This window comes from Condylostylus longicornis, unplaced genomic scaffold (assembly GCF_029603195.1).
Source record: "Condylostylus longicornis isolate FDR11 unplaced genomic scaffold, ASM2960319v2 ptg000124l, whole genome shotgun sequence".
Lineage (NCBI taxonomy): Eukaryota > Metazoa > Arthropoda > Insecta > Diptera > Dolichopodidae > Condylostylus > Condylostylus longicornis.
The window spans coordinates 442,772-462,312 of record NW_026578092.1 but is presented as its reverse complement, the minus strand read 5'-3'; the positions used below and the strand labels follow the sequence as shown (position 1 = coordinate 462,312).

At 27.9% G+C, this 19,541-nt stretch overlaps 1 protein-coding gene across 50 annotated transcripts in view; it reads right to left on the bottom strand.

The window, feature by feature from the left end:
- Positions 1-19,541, bottom strand: part of LOC129614844 (cell adhesion molecule Dscam2) — a 168,980-nt gene that overhangs the window by 45,231 nt on the left and 104,208 nt on the right. For 32 of the 50 annotated variants that reach the window (XR_008697410.1, XM_055529772.1, XM_055529777.1 and 29 more), the window contains exons 7-9: positions 12,177-13,021; positions 11,918-12,079; positions 2,123-2,419 (exon numbers count right to left, since the gene is read on the bottom strand). Coding sequence is in view for 49 of the 50 variants with exons in the window: in XM_055529772.1 (XP_055385747.1) it covers positions 2,123-2,419; positions 11,918-12,079; positions 12,177-13,021 (1,304 nt within the window). In the remaining variant the exon portion in view is untranslated. Of the gene's footprint in view, positions 1-2,122; positions 2,420-4,101; positions 4,393-6,145; positions 6,437-11,917; positions 12,080-12,176; positions 13,022-14,531; positions 14,656-14,800; positions 14,925-15,997; positions 16,122-16,543; positions 16,668-17,178; positions 17,303-17,463; positions 17,588-19,541 lie in introns of all 50 variants that reach the window. The other 18 variants (XM_055529783.1, XM_055529762.1, XM_055529763.1 and 15 more) reach the window with 10 other exon arrangements.

Genomic DNA, 19,541 nt, shown 5'->3' with positions numbered 1-19,541 from the left:
TATTTTATATATGAACATAATTTTTAATCATTTCTTTTAACATACGAGTATTAATTTTTATATTTTAAATTATTTCATTTAGAAATTATGACAGAGGAGAGGATTTATAAATGACATTCAATTTAAACAAAAAACAAATAAAATAAAAATTTTATTTTTTTTTTAAACAAAAGAATTTTGTTTTCATTTTAACCATTAACAATTAATTCAGCTGTATAGTTTACAGCCGCGGCTCGATTTTTAGCTAAACAAGTGTAATTCCCAGCATGTTTTGCATTGACACTATCAATAGTTAGCATACTATTACGTTTTCCACCCTTGACAACTGATATTCCAAAAAACGCACTTATACCATAGTCATTAAATAGCCATTCTATATCAATCGGAGAATCCCCACTTGAAATAAGACATGTAACTGATGCCGACTCTTCGAAATTCACTGGTTCTTCTCCAAATGAGAACGGAACGATTTTTGGTGGGACTGTTAATTTTACACAATTATTTTGTACTAGTCAATTATTTTATTTTTTATTTCAAATACAAGTTTTTTTTTTTAACTAAAATAAAAGTTTTAAATTTAAGTCAGTTTTTTTTTCATAAATACACTGAAATTTCCAAATATTCCAAATATAATAAGAGAGGAATGGATTTTATAAAGGAAATCAAAAATTAAAAAATAAAGAAATAAAATTAATATTATTTTGGCAAAAAAAAATATTGCAGAGATTTTAACCATTAACAATTAGTTCCGCTGTATAATTTACGGCTGCAGCTTGATTTTTGGCTAAACATGTATAATTTCCCGCATTTCTTGCTCTTACATTATCAATTGTTAATATACTTGTTTTTTTCCCACTTTTTAAAACAGACACACCAGAAAATAAACTAATACCATAATCATTGAACAACCATTCAATATCAATTGGAGGATCACCACTAGATATTTGGCAAGTAATTGATGTTGACTCTTCAAAATTTGCTGGTTCATCACCAAATGTAAATGGAATAATTTTAGGGGGAACTGCAGAGAAATGTATCGAAATAGCAATTAATTTTATAAAACTAAAAAAAAAAATCGAATTTTTATCAATTATGACATATCCATAAGTTTTAATAACGTTATCAACTTAGTCTACTTAAATATAGGAGTAAACTAGATAAATATTTTGATATATTTAAAAAATAATATATGTATATATTTTTAGGTGGTGGCAAAAATCATAAATAAGTGAAATAAAAATATAAAAATGAAAATTTTTCAAAATTTCTTAAAATTAATAATAGAATAATAACCATTAACAATAAGTGCAGCAGTATAACTAACAGCAGCTGCTTGATTTTTAGCTTTACATGTATAATTTCCAACATTTCTAGCACTAACACTATCAATTGTTAAAATACTCGTTCTTTTTCCACTTTTGAATACCGATGCACCAGAAAAAGAATTTAAACCATAATCATTGAATAACCATTCAATATCAATTGGAGAATCACCACTTGATATTAAACATGTTACTGAAGCAGATTCTTCAAAATTTACTGGCTCATCACCAAACGTAAATGGTACAATTTTTGGTGGAACTGAAGAAAATGTACAAATATGTATATATATAATAACATGTGATTGCGTCATGTATAATTTGAATTTTAAATATAAAAAGGATTTTTCAAAAAAAAAAAAAATAGTTAAAAACTTATTGTAATTACATAAATGATTTTAATAATTACAATTAATGTTTCTAAATGAAATATTTATAAGAAAATAATGACTTTAGATACAATTTTCGAAATTGATGAACCTTACAAAATTACCGAACCATTACAATTAAAGAATTAATTTTGATTTGCGTTTATTAATTTAAAACAGAAAAAAGCTTTACATATAAGAATATACGCTCTAATAAATTTTTATAAATTATGTTAGTATGGTAAGCCTACTCCAAACCTTTTCCAATTATATTGATTTAGTAGAAGATTATCACTTTAATTTTTTACACCTCTTGGATTTGTTTATATCGAAATTAATTAATTATTTAATTATCAGTCTTTGGATAATTTATTTTAAAAAAAAAAAAAAATTAGCAATTATCGGTAAAATATTATAGATAATATAAAATAATACCATTAACAGTTAAATTTGTACTATATGAAGTTTGTCCAGCAATATTTGTTGCTGTACAAATATATGTTCCAGTATGTGAAGCTGTTGCTTGTGGTATTGAAAGTACACTTGATTGTGCACTAATACGATGTGTACGCATTACTGGTTGAATATCTTTATGTTTTTTATGACTTAAACGTAAAAAACTCCATGAAATTTGTACTGGTCTATCACCTTTATATATCTGACATATTAAATCAACAGAATCACCAACATTTAAAATACCATCATATTGAAATGGTAAAATTTCTGGTAATACTATAATTATATTGTGTATAGAAGAATAAGAAATATTTATTATATAGATACCATAACAAATAATTACAATGTATTGTAATTATAAAATTTAATTAATAAAATTATAATAAGTTCCTGTACGACACCCGGATGATTCATTTAATAAATGCATTGTCATGTGTAATAGTGAAATGTCCAATATCTGAGAAAGTATTTTTAAATAAAGCAAATTTCTTAATTGTATAAGAGACTTTGTTAACCTTTTGGAAAGGGTTATATCACACTTATAAATGAATCACCCCGTATGACTATTAAATATTATAATATTTTTCAAATTTTGCCATGAATAATGAACATTTATGCTATATTTAATGTTCATTAAGCAAAATAAAAAAATTAAACATAAATTTATGTGCAATATTGTTCAAATTTTACATAATATAATAATCATTAGCATAATATTGACATGGGCTGGAAAAAAACATTGATATCGACTTTCGATTGAACGCAATACAATTTTTCATATGGGGTAATACAAAAATATTTAATTTTAAACGTTTATATAAATCGAAATTTTGTAATTCGACAAAAAAAAATATATATAATTAATATTGTTGGGATTGCAATAATATAAATAAATAATAAAAGAAATGAAATATAAAAATTTTAACATTCAAATTTATAATTATAACCATTGACTTTCAATTCAGCTTCATAAATATTCATTCCAGCTTTATTAACAGCTACACAAGAATAAATTCCACGATGATCACTTGATATATAATCAATATTTAATGTACTTGATTTGGAAGACATTCTACCCAATATAATATCATTATCCCCAGATACAATTGTTCTATTATTATGCATCCAAATTATATTAATTGGTAAATCTCCTTTAGTAACAGTACATTGAACACCCATACTATCACCAGAATTCGTTGCTTCTTCACCAAAGGTAAAGGGGACAATTTGTGGTGGAACTAATTTTGTTTTTAAAAAATAAACACAACAATAGGTACATAAGTAGTTTCATATAAAAATTATTATAAAAAATACAAAAACTACTCTGTGTGTACATACAGATTATGGGTACAAAATTGAATAAATCTAAAATTTAATATTAAAGTATGTATAAATAAAATACAAAAAATTAACCATTAACAATTAATTCAGAAGATTGTTCAGCAATTCCTGCTTTATTTGTAGCAATACATTTAAAAGTACCGCGGTGATGAGCCTTTATTGAATCAATACTTAAAGAACTTAATCTCTGTGTCATTTTCACTATCGTAATTCCATCATGTTCACTCGATGTTATCGGTTGACCGTTTAAAGACCATTGAATTTGTAATGGCAAATCACCTTTAGTTATCATACAATTAACAGCTGTACTATCACCATTATTAGATGGCTCATCTCCAAACATAAATGGCATTATTTGTGGAGGTACTTTAAATAATTAAATGCAAATAGATATTTTTACATATTAAAAAACAAAGCATACATTCGAACTTTATATTTATAAATGAATTTATAGTACACAATTTAACAATTCGACTGCAAAGAATGCACACTAAATTTACTCGAACATATATGATTGATTTGGAAAGAAAATAATGGCAAAAAATTAGATTATAACAAAACCATTTTGAAAAAATACTAAAACATCAAAATTAATTTTAAGACCCAATATGATATACCATTAACTCGTAATTCGGCAGTATATTCGCTACGACCCGCTGCATTCATCGCTACACATTTATAAATTCCACGATGTAAAGCTTCTAACGAATCAATATTTAAAGAACTTGTTCTCGGATTGATTCTCAAAATTGTGAAACCATCTTCACTATTTACTATAGGAGCGTTATTTAACGTCCAATGAATATTGATTGGAGTATCACCTTTTGGAACAACACAATTAACACTTGCAATTTCTCCAGTATTTGCAGGCTCATCACCAAATGAAAATGGTAAAACTTGTGGTGAAACTGAAGGTATAAAAGTCGTCTTATAAAAATATCCTTCAAAAACCAATTAAAATTTATAATGAAAGGAGAAATCAAATCAATTAATGTAAAGATATCTGATTTACAGTAACACCATAAAGTTTTTAATCAACTGCAATAAATGCACACCATTTTTTGAGTATCAATTTTACAAAGTATCAAATTTAGTTGAAATCCACTTCCTCTATACGAGTAATTTAAATAATAGTTGCTTATGTAATATTTTTAGTGCTACTTAAAAAATCTATTAAACACACCATTTATTTGTAATTCAGCGTAATATTCACTTTTTCCGGCTTTATTGATAGCAATACAACCATAAATACCCCGATGTATCGATTCTAATGATTCAATATATAAAGAACTTGTTCTTTGGTTTATACGTAAAATTGTAAATCCATTTTTGCCATTGATTACAGGTAAATCATTTAAGGTCCAATGAACTTCAATGGGAAAATCTCCTTGAGGTATAAGACAAGTAGCACTTGCAATTTCACCAACATTTACCGTTTCTTCTCCAAAACCGAAAGGAAGTATTCGCGGTGCAACTATATTACAAATTTACATATGTATTTAAAATAAAAAAAAAAAATAAGTATTTTGTGTGAAATGAACTTGAATCCCTAGTTACACGAATATGAAGAACGGATTAAATTTGATATCTTAATATCCAATTAAACCTAAAAATTTGTAAGGGTTGGGAATAAAATTAAGAATAAAATATAAATATTAAATAAAAATATCGTATAGAAGAGAATCAAGAATTTTTTGCTAACACACCATTAACCATTAATTCAGCACTGTATTCAGAATATCCAGCTGAGTTATTAACAATACATTTGTAGATTCCTCTATGGTAGGCATCTAATGAATCGATACTTAAAACACTTGATCTTCTATTCATTTTTAATAAACTAAAACCCATTTCACCAGTTACAATTAAAGCTGAATTCAATGTCCAATAAATATCTAAAGGTAAATCACCTTTTGGTATCATACATGTTGCACTTGCAATTTCCCCACGATTTAAAGGCTCGTCACCAAATGTAAAAGGTGATATTTGTGGTGGAACTGTTTTAATTTCAGTTATAAGAAGAATCACTTTTAGAATTATATTTAAGGTGGACATTTAGGAATTTAAATTATAGATAAAAAAAATTATAAAAAACAAATTTTTTTTTTTTAATATTTTATAATTTATGCAAACCATTAACATGAAGTTCAGAACTATAAACATCAAATCCGGCATTATTTCGGGCTACACACTGATAAATACCGCGATGTGCAGCTTCAACAGAAGCAATGCTAAGAGAACTAATTTTGGCATTCATTCGAAAAATTGTAATTCCATCATCTCCAGAAATAACTGGTTCTGAATTTAGAGTCCAATGTATATCTAATGGTAAATCACCTTTCATTACCATACACTGAACACCAGCCATATCACCCGTATTGAAAGGTTCGTCACCAAATGCAAACGGCATAATTTGAGGTGCAACTAATATTTATTATTTTTTGCAATAAAATAGAGAGAAAATCTTAACAGAGCACAATCACATTTCATCTTTATAATTAAGTTATTTATTAATTTTTTTCTGTTGAGTTTTTAAAATCTAAACATTTTTTTAAAATGGCGAAACATTTAACACGGGAACTCAGGACAAATTTAATATAAAATTAAAAAAAAAATCATAAAACTTTCTACAGACTTATAATTGTAAAGAATCATATTAACCGTTAACAAATAATTCAGCGGAAAATTCTACTGTGCCAGCCAAATTGGTTGCAATACATTTATAAATTCCGCGATGTTTTGCTTCTAGATAATCGATATTTAAATAACTTGTTCTAGCATTCATTTTCATTATCGTAAACCCTTCTTCGCCAGTAACTATCGGTGCAGAATTCAATGTCCAATAAATATTGAGTGGTAAATCACCTTTAGGCACCACACAATTAACACTGGCTATTTCACCCATATTTGATGGATCATCACCAAACGTAAATGGCATTATTTGTGGTGAAACTAATTTCCGGATTAAATTAAATTAATTAATAGGCATTTTTAAAGCAAAAAAAAAAGAAAAACAACAAAAACATTAAAGTAAAACAATCTAAAGTAGAAAGGAATTTAATTTCGAACCATTAACACGCAATTCAGACGAAAATTCAGTAAATCCAGCTTTATTTTTCGCAATACATCTGTAAATTCCCCTATGCTCCGCTTCTAATGAAGCAATATTGAGCGAACTTGTTCTAGCGTTCATTCGATATAAAGTTATACCATCCTCATCAGAGGATATTTGTTTTGAATTTAAAGTCCAATTAATGTCAATAGGCAAATCACCCTTTGGAACGATACATTGAATACCAGTCATATCCCCAGTATTTGATGGCTCCTCTCCAAAATTAAATGGTAAAATTTGTGGTGCAACTATTTTGTGGAATGATGCACACGGAAGGAAATAAGGATAATTTGAAAATAATAATAAAAAAATATTGTAATAAACAAATTTTAAACACGTTTTAAAAAATCTAAATTTTGATAATAAAAACCATTTAAATTTAATTCTGCTGAATATTCAGCAAACCCGGCTTGATTTCTAGCTATACACTTATAAATACCGCGATGTTCCGCTTCTAAAGAGGAGATACTTAAAGAATTTGTTCTTGGATTAACTTTAGATAAATATATTCCATCTTCGCCAGAAATTATAGGCTCAAAATTCAAAGTCCACATGATGTCAATTGGTAAATCACCTTTTGGTACTATACATTGAACTCCAGTCATATCACCGGTATTAGATGGTTCATCACCAAATGTAAATGGCAAAATTTGTGGAGCCACTATTCAACGGCAAGAATTTAGGACAATAGGAATTGGAATCAATATTAATAATGTTGCAGAAAAAATAAAAAAATAATTTTTAATAACATATTAGATAAAATGAGTTTTAGATGTGAAATTAACCATTCAGATGTAATTCAGAACTATATTCTACCGTTCCAGCTTGATTTTTAGCAATACATTTATATATGCCACGATGTTCAGCTTCTAAAGATGATATACTTAAGGAACTTGTTCGTGGATTAACTTTTAATAGAACTATGCCATCATCACCATTTATAATCGGTTGTGAATTAAGGGTCCACATAATATCAATCGGTAAATCACCCTTGGGTACAATACACGACACACCTGTCATATCTCCAGTATTTGATGGCTCATCTCCAAAGTTGAATGGAAGAATTTGAGGAGACACTGTTTTTTGTGTTATAATTTGAATATTCAACAAGGAATTCATTAAATTCTGTATGTTTAGTTTGTTATTCATAAGGAAAATGGAAGGAAAATGGAAATTAAAACTAAATAAAAAAAAGATAAGATTGAACTTTAAAATTTAATCGTTCTGTAAAATACCATTAACATGTAATTCTGATGAATATTCATTAAATCCGGCTTTATTTTTAGCAATACAATTATAGGTACCACGATGTTCTGCATCAACGGATGCGATATTCAAGGAACTTGTTCTTGGATTTACTTTAAGCAATGTAATTCCATCATCCCCCGAAATAACAGGTTTGAAATTTAATGTCCAATTTATTTCAATTGGTAAATCACCCTTTGGTACCATACATTGTACACCGGCCATATCACCAGTATTTGACGGTTCATCTCCGAAAGTAAATGGAGCAATTTGTGGCGCGACTGAATTAGGGGATGGGAATAAATTTTATTGAAAATTAAAATAAATACAAAGTTAGAAAGGATTATTTTAACAATAAACAAAAAAAGAAAACACCAACAAAAACCACAAATTAACAACCGTTAACTTTTAATTCAGAAGAATATTCAGTATATCCAGCACCATTTTTAGCAATACATTTAAAAATGCCCCGATGCTCTTCTTCAACCGAAGCTATATTCAATACGCTCGTTTTCTTTGATAGTTTTGTTATGGTTATTCCATCATCTTCAGCAATTGGAGATCCATTTAAGGTCCATAAGATACCCAAAGGAAGATCACCTTTTACTATCATACATTGAACTCCAATACTATCACCAGTATTGAAGGATTCTTCACCAAAACTAAATGGCATTATTTGAGGTGGAACTGATAATATAAGAAAAGTCATCATAATCAAGTTAATTATCAGAGTTCTGTCAATTGGAATTGAGGTTATTAACTAAAATTTTTACTGCAAATCAAAAACTTAATAAATATTTAAAACCCAGAATTAATTAGATAATATTCTATTAATAACCGTTAACGTGTAGTTCAGCTGAATGTTCAAAACTCCCAGCTGCATTCGATGCAACACATGTATATTTTCCCATATGTCGTGATCTTACCGACTCTATACTTAGTACACTTATTCGCTGTCCACTACGTGTTATTAAAATACCATCATTTGATCCATGAATTCTATATTCATTAAATTTCCAGTAAATATCAATTGGAATATCACCTTTTATAACAGCACAATTAACAGTTGCCATATTTAAAGCATCTACTGGCTCACCGAATTCAAATGGCAAAATTTGTGGTAAAACTATTCATATGAAATTTTCTCTTAACTTTTGAGAACAAAATTTTTGAATTCAGGATTTTAAACAAAATAATAAATTAAAAAAGCAAACATAAATAAAAAAAGTGCATAAATTTTCTTTAAATATTCAAACAATTCGAACCATTGACTTTCAATTCAGACATATATTCAGCAACCCCCGCTGCATTTTCAGCAATACATTTAAATATACCCCGATGCTCTTCTTCAACCGATAAAATATTCAAAAGACTAGTCTTTTTAGACATTTTTGTAATAGTGATACCATCATCATCATTGATTGGTTTATCATTTAGCGTCCATTTAATACCTAATGGAACATCACCTTTAACAATAATGCATTGAACACCAATACTATCCCCAGCATTAAATGATTCATCGCCGAAAGAAAAAGGCATTATTTGAGGTGGAACTACACAGTAATTGGAAATTTTTAAGGATATTAATTAACTAAATAAATTCGAAAAAATATATAAAAAATGAAATAAATTAATTTTTATTTTACTATTGAAACTAATCGAAAACTTATCAAGTATATACCATTAACATGCAATTCAGCTGAATGTTCAACACTTCCAGCTGCATTAGCAGCAACACATGTATAAGTACCGCTATGACGCGATCTTACTGATTCAATATTCAACATACTAATTCTATTACCACTTTTTGTTATTACAATACCATCATTTGTACCTCTTAAACGATACCCATTAAATTTCCAAAATATATCTATTGGTATATCCCCTTTACTAACAGCACAATTTATGGTTGCCATATCAAAAGCGTCAGTCGGCTCACCAAAATCAAAAGGAAGAATTTGTGGTAAAACTGTTCGAAATTGTAATACACTCTTATAAGTTATTAAAATTATCATCTGAATAAGTAATATAGTACTAAGATTTTCTTTGAAAATATGTACCACAATTCATTTCGATAGAAAGTATTTTTAGGAAGGATCGAAAATAAAATGCAAATTAAATCTTAAATAAATAAAATAAAATCGCTCATATAAACTACAGAAAAGAAAAGAAAATCATTTTTTTTTATATACAAAATCACCCTTAATTGCTAATTCAGCAGAATATTGTACCATCCCAGCTGGATTTGTTGCAATACATGTATAATTTCCAGCATGTCGAGCTCTTACCGATTCAATACTCAAAACACTTATACGTTTATTCGTACGTGAAATTGAAATACCATCACTTGTATATAATCGACCATTATCTTTCGACCATACAATATTTATTGGCATGTCACCTTTATTGACAGTACATGATGCCGAAACCATATCCATTTCATTTATACTTTCCTCACCAAAATCAAATGGGACAATTTGTGGAAGAACTTAAAATTTTAAAATAAAATTATAATAAGCAAAGAAAATTAATAAAAAACTAATTTACGCATTATATAAAGTAATAATTTACAATACAGTAAACTATTTTGAGGAACACAGTGTATTCATGAGGAATTTTCATTAAATAATCAATTTCCTACAAGTTAGTCTGCGATTGAAATATTTGAACAAATTAGGCAATATATTATTGAATTTCTCATTCTCTAGTATTTTATTTAAACATAATTCGATTTATAACTTTGATAATAATTCTGTTTTGACATTTGTGATAAATTTTTAGCGTCACAAAGCTTAACAGCTTTAAACAGTACTTAAGTTTCTTATAAAATGTCATAGACAGAAGTAACTGTGATCCATAAATTTCAATTTTGATCTTCGGTTTCTCATCACTTATTCAAATTTTAAGTCAAGTTACAATTTAAAATTTAAAAATTTTTACCAAATAATTCTTAAATCATGAAAACTTTGATCCCAAATGCCAAAACATCAAAGATATTCAAGCCACTAGAAGTATTTACCCAGAAAAATGGGATTTAAGTCTGAGAAGACCTAGTTCTGAACAGTTTTTTCTAAAAACACTTTTGAAATGCTCAATGTTCTTGAATCATTTAAGTTCACATATTTTCAAAATTTTATTGTGGAGAAATTATTTAAATATAAGTGCTTAACTAAGCGTAAAAATTAGTAAGCGTTTTTGTTAGAGAATTATCTGCATGAATATATATGACCATAAATTCCTTACAAGTGGCATTATAAATAAGTTTTACTGTACATAGTTGTTATATTAAATGAATTAAATAAAACAAATATCTACTAAATTAAAATAAAAAAAAAAGAAAGGAAATTATGAAAACCATAAATTTTATTTAATTTTAGAACATATTATTAACCGTTAACTCTTAATTCAGCTGTATGATAAGCAGCACCAGCTAAATTTCTGGCAACACATGTGTAATTATCACGATGTCTTGCATGAACTGATTCAATACTAAGCATTATGATACGTTGAGTTGTTTTTGTTATTAGAATACCATCATTTGTACGTAATTCACGTCCATTAGATGGACTTGGTGATGTTGTCCAATATAAGTCAATGGGTAAATCACCTTTATTTACAGTACATGTCGCTGATACCATATCATACATATTAATCGGTTCATCGCCGAAATCAAACGGAACAATTTGTGGTAAAACTAAGTATGTATATCATTTAATACTAAGTTACGTATATCATTTAATAAAAAAAAACAAAAAATCAAAAATGGGGGCACTTAATCGAGAAAACAAAACAATCTAAAACCATTTAAATTCAACGAAGTTATGATCTTATGAAATATTTTCGTTGTTTTACTCTTTGTATCCTTTGATAAATATAAAAAATTTAATGCAAAAAATTAACTCAGGATAGCATTAAGGACACAAAATTTATTGAAATAAATTGAGTCTGAATTCGATTTAGCACCGAAATTACTTCAATTTCGTTTCTTCTTATTCATCCTTAATACTTTCCATGTTGTTATGTGTCCACTTTCCTGCTAAACGAAAAGTGGAAAAAAATGAAACCTTCTAACTTACCCATAACTTGTACTTCAAGTGAACCTCTAGCTAAATATCCTTCAGCATTTTTTGCAACGCAAGTGTATGTAGCTTGATCTGAATTCCGTTCCACATTTTCTATAATAAGTGTACCATTTGGGAAGACTTTCTGTTTTCTATTAATTGGGAGTGCTCGATTATCTGAAATTTATACAAATATTGAATAATTTTGATAGTTATTGTTTAATTTTATTCAAATAAAAAAACTATTTTATTTTCTTTAATTTAATATACTTACCTCGTTCCCATACAATAGATTCAATTGGATAACCAGCTACAGGGCATGTTACAAACAATGTTTCTCCAGCGACAATAGCTTTCTTTTCCATTTGTCTAATATAAGGCAAACCAAAAACATTTAATTTTGCCGAATGTTGTGCAACACCAACTTTACTAGCTGCAATACATTTATATAAACCACCATCATTTGCATGCACAGATGTTATATTCAAATATGAGACAACATCTCCGTTTACAGTAACATATTGTCCAACTTGATACCGATCATTATTAGCAATTTTTTTACCATCAAGTTCCCATGAAATTTCTGGAGTTGGATTACCACCAGCTACACATTTTAAGAATACACTTGGTCCTGGTTGCATTGTTTCTTCTTGAAAAGCTTGTCGAATAACTGGTGGGTCAAAACGTCCTCCTAGTTTTAATTCGGCACTTGCTTCTGCACTTTCTTGATCATTTCGTATAAAACATTGGTACATTCCTTTATCTTCTTTCTTAACTGATTCAATTCGTAAAACTGGATCACTATGACCAATTGATTTTCCATCTTTAAGCCATGATACAGTTTTAATTGGATTACCGGAATATTGACAAGTAAATACCGCTGGTCGTCCGAAATCTACCGTCTGTGTTGGTGGATCAATTTTCGCTGATAATGGAGCTGTTACAGTTAAAACGGTCTCAACACTTTCACCGCCAACAGAGTTATTCACAACACATAAATATTTTCCAGAATCTTCAACAACGGCATCTTTAATTATTAATGTACCAGAAACTTGTTTTACTCGATCATTAAGTGCGACAGCTTGTTTTCTCGTGGTTCCTTCAATGAATTTATACCATCTGTGGAATAAAATAAATTATGTCATTAGTTAAAAAGCAATTTTTTCGGAAGATGATATCCTCCATTGGACAGCTTTTGGTTTATGCAATGCAAACATGACTAAAACTTGATTTTTTACTTCTTACTAAATGGCAATAAAGCAATATTGAAATTAAAAAAAAATTAGGTGATAGCTTCACTTTTGCATTGCATAATATATTCCAAAAGCATTTTTTTAATAAACGCGTTTGGGGATGCCTAATTATAAGGAAATCAAAGTATTTGTGTTACCGATACACTGGAACTGGATAAGCCTGACCCGGACATAATCCTACAAAAGTTCCATTTACTGGAACATCTCTAACTTCAATGCTTTTAGAAGACACTTTAGGTTTAACATGACCAATTGGCTCTGCAATAGAAGAGTTTCTATCGTACTTATCAAAGCACTAACTCAGAACATGGAAATTGGTACCCTTTCGTCTGCATATATTTCGAAATTATGTAATTACCTAAAAACCGGAACCGGATAGGACTGTCCTAAACATAAAATTGCGAGTGTTGCATTATTTTTCACTGTCATTTCCTGGAGACGGTCACCAGATATTTTTGGTGCAACGCTTCCAACTGGTTCTGAAAGTGTTTTTGAATTTTTCAAACTTTGAAAGTTTTTAAATATTTTATTGACAAGCTCGAATTTAAATTCAAAAAATAATTGCAATAATATTGGGATTGGGCTATTATGTAAAAATTTTAAGAACATTACGATTTTCAAATCAAAAATACCTAAAAGATGGTGTGGGAAATGATTGCCCTAAGCACAAGATTGCTAAGCTACTTTTGTTTGTAATAGTCGATTCTTGTAAACGACCGCCGGAGATTTTTGGTGCAACACTTCCAACAGGTTCTTGAAATAAAAACTTCTATTTTAATTAAAACAATATTTTTAATATGTAAATAACCCAATGTTAGGAGTTGGAACTACCCCTATTTTTTCAAAAAAATTAAAAATTTTTTAAAAATTTTCACGTACCCTTTCCTTAGCAAAAAAAACTCAAAATTTTGTAAAAATTTTCACGCACCCCTACCTTGGCAAAAACCAAAATTTTTAAAAATTTTCACGTACCCCTTTGCAAAAAAAAAAAAAACCAAAAATTTTTTAAAGAGTTTCACGTAACCCTACCTTGACAAAATTAAAAATTTTTAAAAATTTTCACGTATGCCCACCTTGGCAAAAAATTAGAATAATAAATCAATAAATATTTTTAATATCTTATATTGCAAACCTTATTAGTGGCACAGGAAATGCTTGAGCTTGACACAACATTCCGAAACTTTGACCGACTTGTTTTTCAAAAGAAGAACTTTTTAAATCAGTTGAGAATGTTGGACCTTTAGCCCCTACTGGTTCTAAAATTTAAACTAAATTATAAAAATCTTCCAAAAACAACCGCCTAAATCTTAGGAAAATAAAACCCTTAATGTTCGATATTTTAAATTGCACGAAAATTCGTTAAAAAAACAATTCACCTTATTAAAGGTACAGGAAATGCTTGGGCTTGACATAATAATGAGAAACTATTGCCTTCTTTTTCAACGTATGAAATACTTTTTGCTGCTGTTGAAAATGTTGGAGGCTTTGCACCAACAGGTTCTAAAATGTCAAAAATATTATCAGTACAAATAGTATAGACTAAAAGAAGTAATAAACTAGTGCCTTTGTTTGGGATAGAGAAAGATGTGAAAATATTTTTTTTTTAAATAAGTACTATATTTGACTTACAAATAATTTTTTATACCTTATAAGCGGAACTGGAAATGCTTGAGCCTGACATAATAAAGCAAAACTTTGATCCTTATTTCTTGTATACCAAAATATTTTGGAATCTGTATTAAATGTTGGAGCCTTAGCACCAACTGGTTCTAATTATAAAAATTTATGAATGAGAAATTAAATTCTAATTGGACTTTAAAAAAAAAAAGTGCCTGGTTATGGGAACGGGAACGGATACAACTTTTGTATTAAAATTTTAGTTACCACAAATTTTAAGAGCAATTTACGAATACTAATACCAAAAAGATTTTCTATGCATTTGTTATAGACGAAAATTTCACAAATGAATAGGACAAATGAATGAATGGTCACGATTTAACGTACCTTATTAACGGAACTGGAAATGCTTGAGCTTGACATAACATGGCAAAACTTTGACCGACATGCTTTATAAAAGTTGAACTTTTGGCATCATTAGAAAAAGTTGGAATTTTAGCTCCAACAGGCTCTATTTGTAACATGAAAATTTTCATATTAAAATTTGTATTATATTTCACTAAGATATCTTTCTTGAATATATATGTACATGCATATGCTTCACTAAATGTTGGGACTTTATAAATATTTGCTAGTACCTTTAGTAACTTTAGACGTATAGAGATAGTGTTCAAATTGTTACAAGGTAACAAACTATTATACAAAATACTTTATGTAAACGAGCTGTGTATACATACACAATGTATGTAAGAGTTCTTATATATTATTTTAACGCAATATTTCGTCTCATTATATGCTTCAAATCGCTCTCTTCCTGCGTTCACGAATTTCACGGACAGACGAACAAAAATAGCAAAACTCATAAGCAAAGTAAAATTACAGTAAAATATTGACACTGTTAAGAAGTTTGGATAATAAACAAACTATTTATTGAATTGTAGTTATTTATAAAATGTTTACCTTATTAATGGAACTGGAAAAGCTTGAGCTTGACATAAAAGTGCAAAGCTTTGGTTTTGATGTCTACTGTATCGTGAAATATCAGAATCAGTTGAAAAGGTTGGTGCTTTGGCTCCAACCGGTTCTAAAAATCATTTAATCGTTAAAATTCAAAATCATCTTTATCAAAAAATGAAATGAAAATGGTTTTGTCAAATTCTAATAACGATTTCCCGTAACACCGCATAATTAATATCTCCATTGTCTTAATTATTTTTAAAATTACCTTATTAATGGAACCGGAAATGCTTGAGCTTGACAGAGAAGAGCAAAACTTTGATTAAGATGTCTTGTATACCTAGAACTTTCAGAATCCGTTGAAAATGTTGGTGGTTTTGCACCTACAGGTTCTGATATTACACAAAATTTAAATTCAACAAAAGTGATAAATATTTCAAAAAAAAAAAATTTATAAAAACGACCTAAAAACCACCTGAACTTCAAATAATTATTAACATTCATACCGCCTTGAACATTCTTTAAGGCAAATTTTATAATTTTTCTTTACCTACCTAATTAATGGGACAGGAAATGCTTGAGCTTGACATAGAAGTGCAAAACTTTGATTTATACTTCTAGTATATGAAAATACGTTTGAATCGGTTGAGAATGTTGGTGCTTTTGCTCCAACTGGTTCTAAAAATTTTTAAAAATATTTAAAATAATATTTTATAAAGACGAACAAAAATTCATTAATCCTTACAGTTATTTAAAAACCTCTGCCCTGAATGAACGGATTTTTTCATTTGTATTTATTTTTATTAATAGGTACCTTATTAAGGGGACCGGAAATGCTTGAGCTTGACACAATAATGAAAAACTATTTCCCTGATTTTCAACATAGCTACTAGTTTTTGAAGCCGAAGCAAATGTTGGTGGTTTAGCACCTACTGGCTCTTAAAATTTTAACAACAAATAAAATAATTAAATATAAATATTTTTTATAAAAAATAAAAATATTTAACAACCTGAAATTTTATAAGAGTTAAGTACATGAAACTGCGACTTAATCAACAATATATAAGTGAATTTTTTTTACCTTATTAAAGGAACCGGAAACGCTTGAGCTTGACACAAGAGAGCAAAACTTGAATTAACAGAACGCACAAATATACTTCCTTTTGAATCACTTGAAAATGTTGGGGCTTTAGCACCAACAGGCTCTGTAATTTTGTATTTACTACATAAGTGATCTTCTGTTATGTTACAAAATCAATAGAAAATTTTAACTGCTCTGAATATTTTTAAAATTTTTTTTATTCCTCTATAATAACACTTTAAATCAAAGTGATATATCTAATATCAATTAAGAACAAGGTAAACTAAAGATTTAAAATATAATTTCTTTAAAAAATAAGTCTATATATGCGTTTATTTCCCTGACAAACATAAATATTTTTTTTTCACCTAAATACTGGAACAGGAAATGCTTGAGCTTCACAAGTTAATGCAAGTGTTTCTTTTTGTGGAGAATAAATTGTAAATGTGCTGGCAACACTTGGAAAAGATGGCGCCTTATGACCAACAGGTTCTATAAAAAATTTTTTATAGTTAAAATCTACACCTTATATTTTATGCGAGCAATCGAATTTTTTAGTTTAGACTGCCAAAATGTTAACCAAATACTCAATTTTATTTTCGTTAAAAAAATTTAAATAATATGAAATTTTATTATTAAAGAAAAAAAATTACCTAAAAACAGGTACTGGAAATGCTTGAGCTTGACAAGTTAATGCTAAAGAAATATTTTCTGGTGATCTATGAGAAAATGTTGCTACTTCTGTAGTAAATGCAGGCGCTTTTGAACCAATTGGTTCTGTATATTAAATGGAAGTTTTAATTACATCTTATGTATTAGAAAATTTTACAAACTTATTTGATTTTCAACTGCCATGAATATATATTTAATAAATAATTATAATATAAAACTAGTTAGGTCTAATAACCGTTGTAGCAGAAAAAAATGAACGTAAACCTAGAAAAGCTTGAAATGCAAAATAAAATTTTCTCATAAAATTTTATTTTTAATTTACACCACTGATAATAACAATTATTTATTGTTTTATGCAGCAAGATACTTTCACTATATACCCTTGCGCTAATACACACATTCACTTCACAAAACCATCTATTACATATGCATACTTGCATACGTACATCAATATATTATAGGTATGCCATTGAATATGTGCTATTTTAAAAAGTGAAAATAAACTTTCATTTTCTAGAATTTCTATTTATAGTAAAAATATAATATGCTTAGCATATACATACATACATACACAAGAATTCATAAAAAAAAAAAAAAAAAAACCAACAATAAAACCTATGCCAAAAATAACAAAAGTCTCTGTTTTGACGGCATCCTTTTTTCCAGGTCATTCGCCTAGTCTACATACTTATTCACATTTATTTTTTCATCAGATAATTTTTACAAATACAAAAGAATTCACAATACTACTCATATGAATTTATTGATAATTTCCTTTTTTAAAATACACAAAAAATTTCGATATATACAAACAACCGGTACTTGTACATACTATGCATATGATACACGTGATCAAATAATAAACAAAAAGATACGATATAGCATACTATTCTAATTGTACATATAAGTAGTATTGTGTATACACACAGTAAAAAATAAATATGTACAGACAAAATGAAGTGCATGTAATCTGACCTAATATCAACAGGTTCACAATAAAAAAAAATAACCTACTTTCACTTTTCATATTTCCTTTAATTATTTCACTATACATCCTTAAATTTATCACTTAAAATTCAACACAAGTTATTCCTTCCTTATATACAATAATTTCTTAAATTTACTATGTACTCGTATATGGTATACACAATAAAAATTTCCTTTTTTCTCTTCTTTTTTGCAGACACCATTGAAAAAAGTTCCAATCACGATTTTTCCTTGTCACCTTTCAAAAAACTACGGAAAACTACGAAAGAAAATCCTCAATATAAAAAAGATTACTATACTGTTTTAAAAATGAAAATAAAAATTTTAATAAAAACAATGAAACTGCGCAAGTTTACTTTACATACGAACATAATATATAAAAATTATTACAACACATACCTATCTCTAATAATATATTACTAATGTGGCAACGCTTAACTTTAGTATACATAGATTTGCAATAATATAGAATTTTATGAATGAATTTTTTTTTTTCACTACAAATTCCAATTAGTCACGTTTCTGTATCACGTTATTAATACGATTTGTTTGTAAACAAAAAGAAAGAAAATATTTGACAATAATAATCAGCTGATCACAACTAACACATTCATATTTTCAACACAATCAAATCATTGTTTACAAATTTTTATCGCACACACTTAAACTTTACATTTAATACATTAAATTACAAATATGTACGTATATTTATTTGTGTTGAAAATATAATAGAATATAAATGCAGATAAACATGACCTAGACCAACTTTGTAAGTGTATTGTTTGTAAACAATAATAGAACATGTGTTTCACTTTCCAAATGGAATCATAAAAAGAGAGAATAAAATTTCCAATTTACTCAATTGGAAAATTATTCTCTTGATTTACTTTCCAATAAAAATTATTGGAATGAGAGTTAAACTTTGGAATCAACAAGTTATACTGGAATAGTACTATTTTTTTATTTTTATTTTTTTTTTTTAAATTGTACATGTATTAGAAAATTCCATTTCATATGTAGTGGTAAAATAAAAGAAAAAAAGCAAAAAAAATAATTGACAATGTCGTAGTAA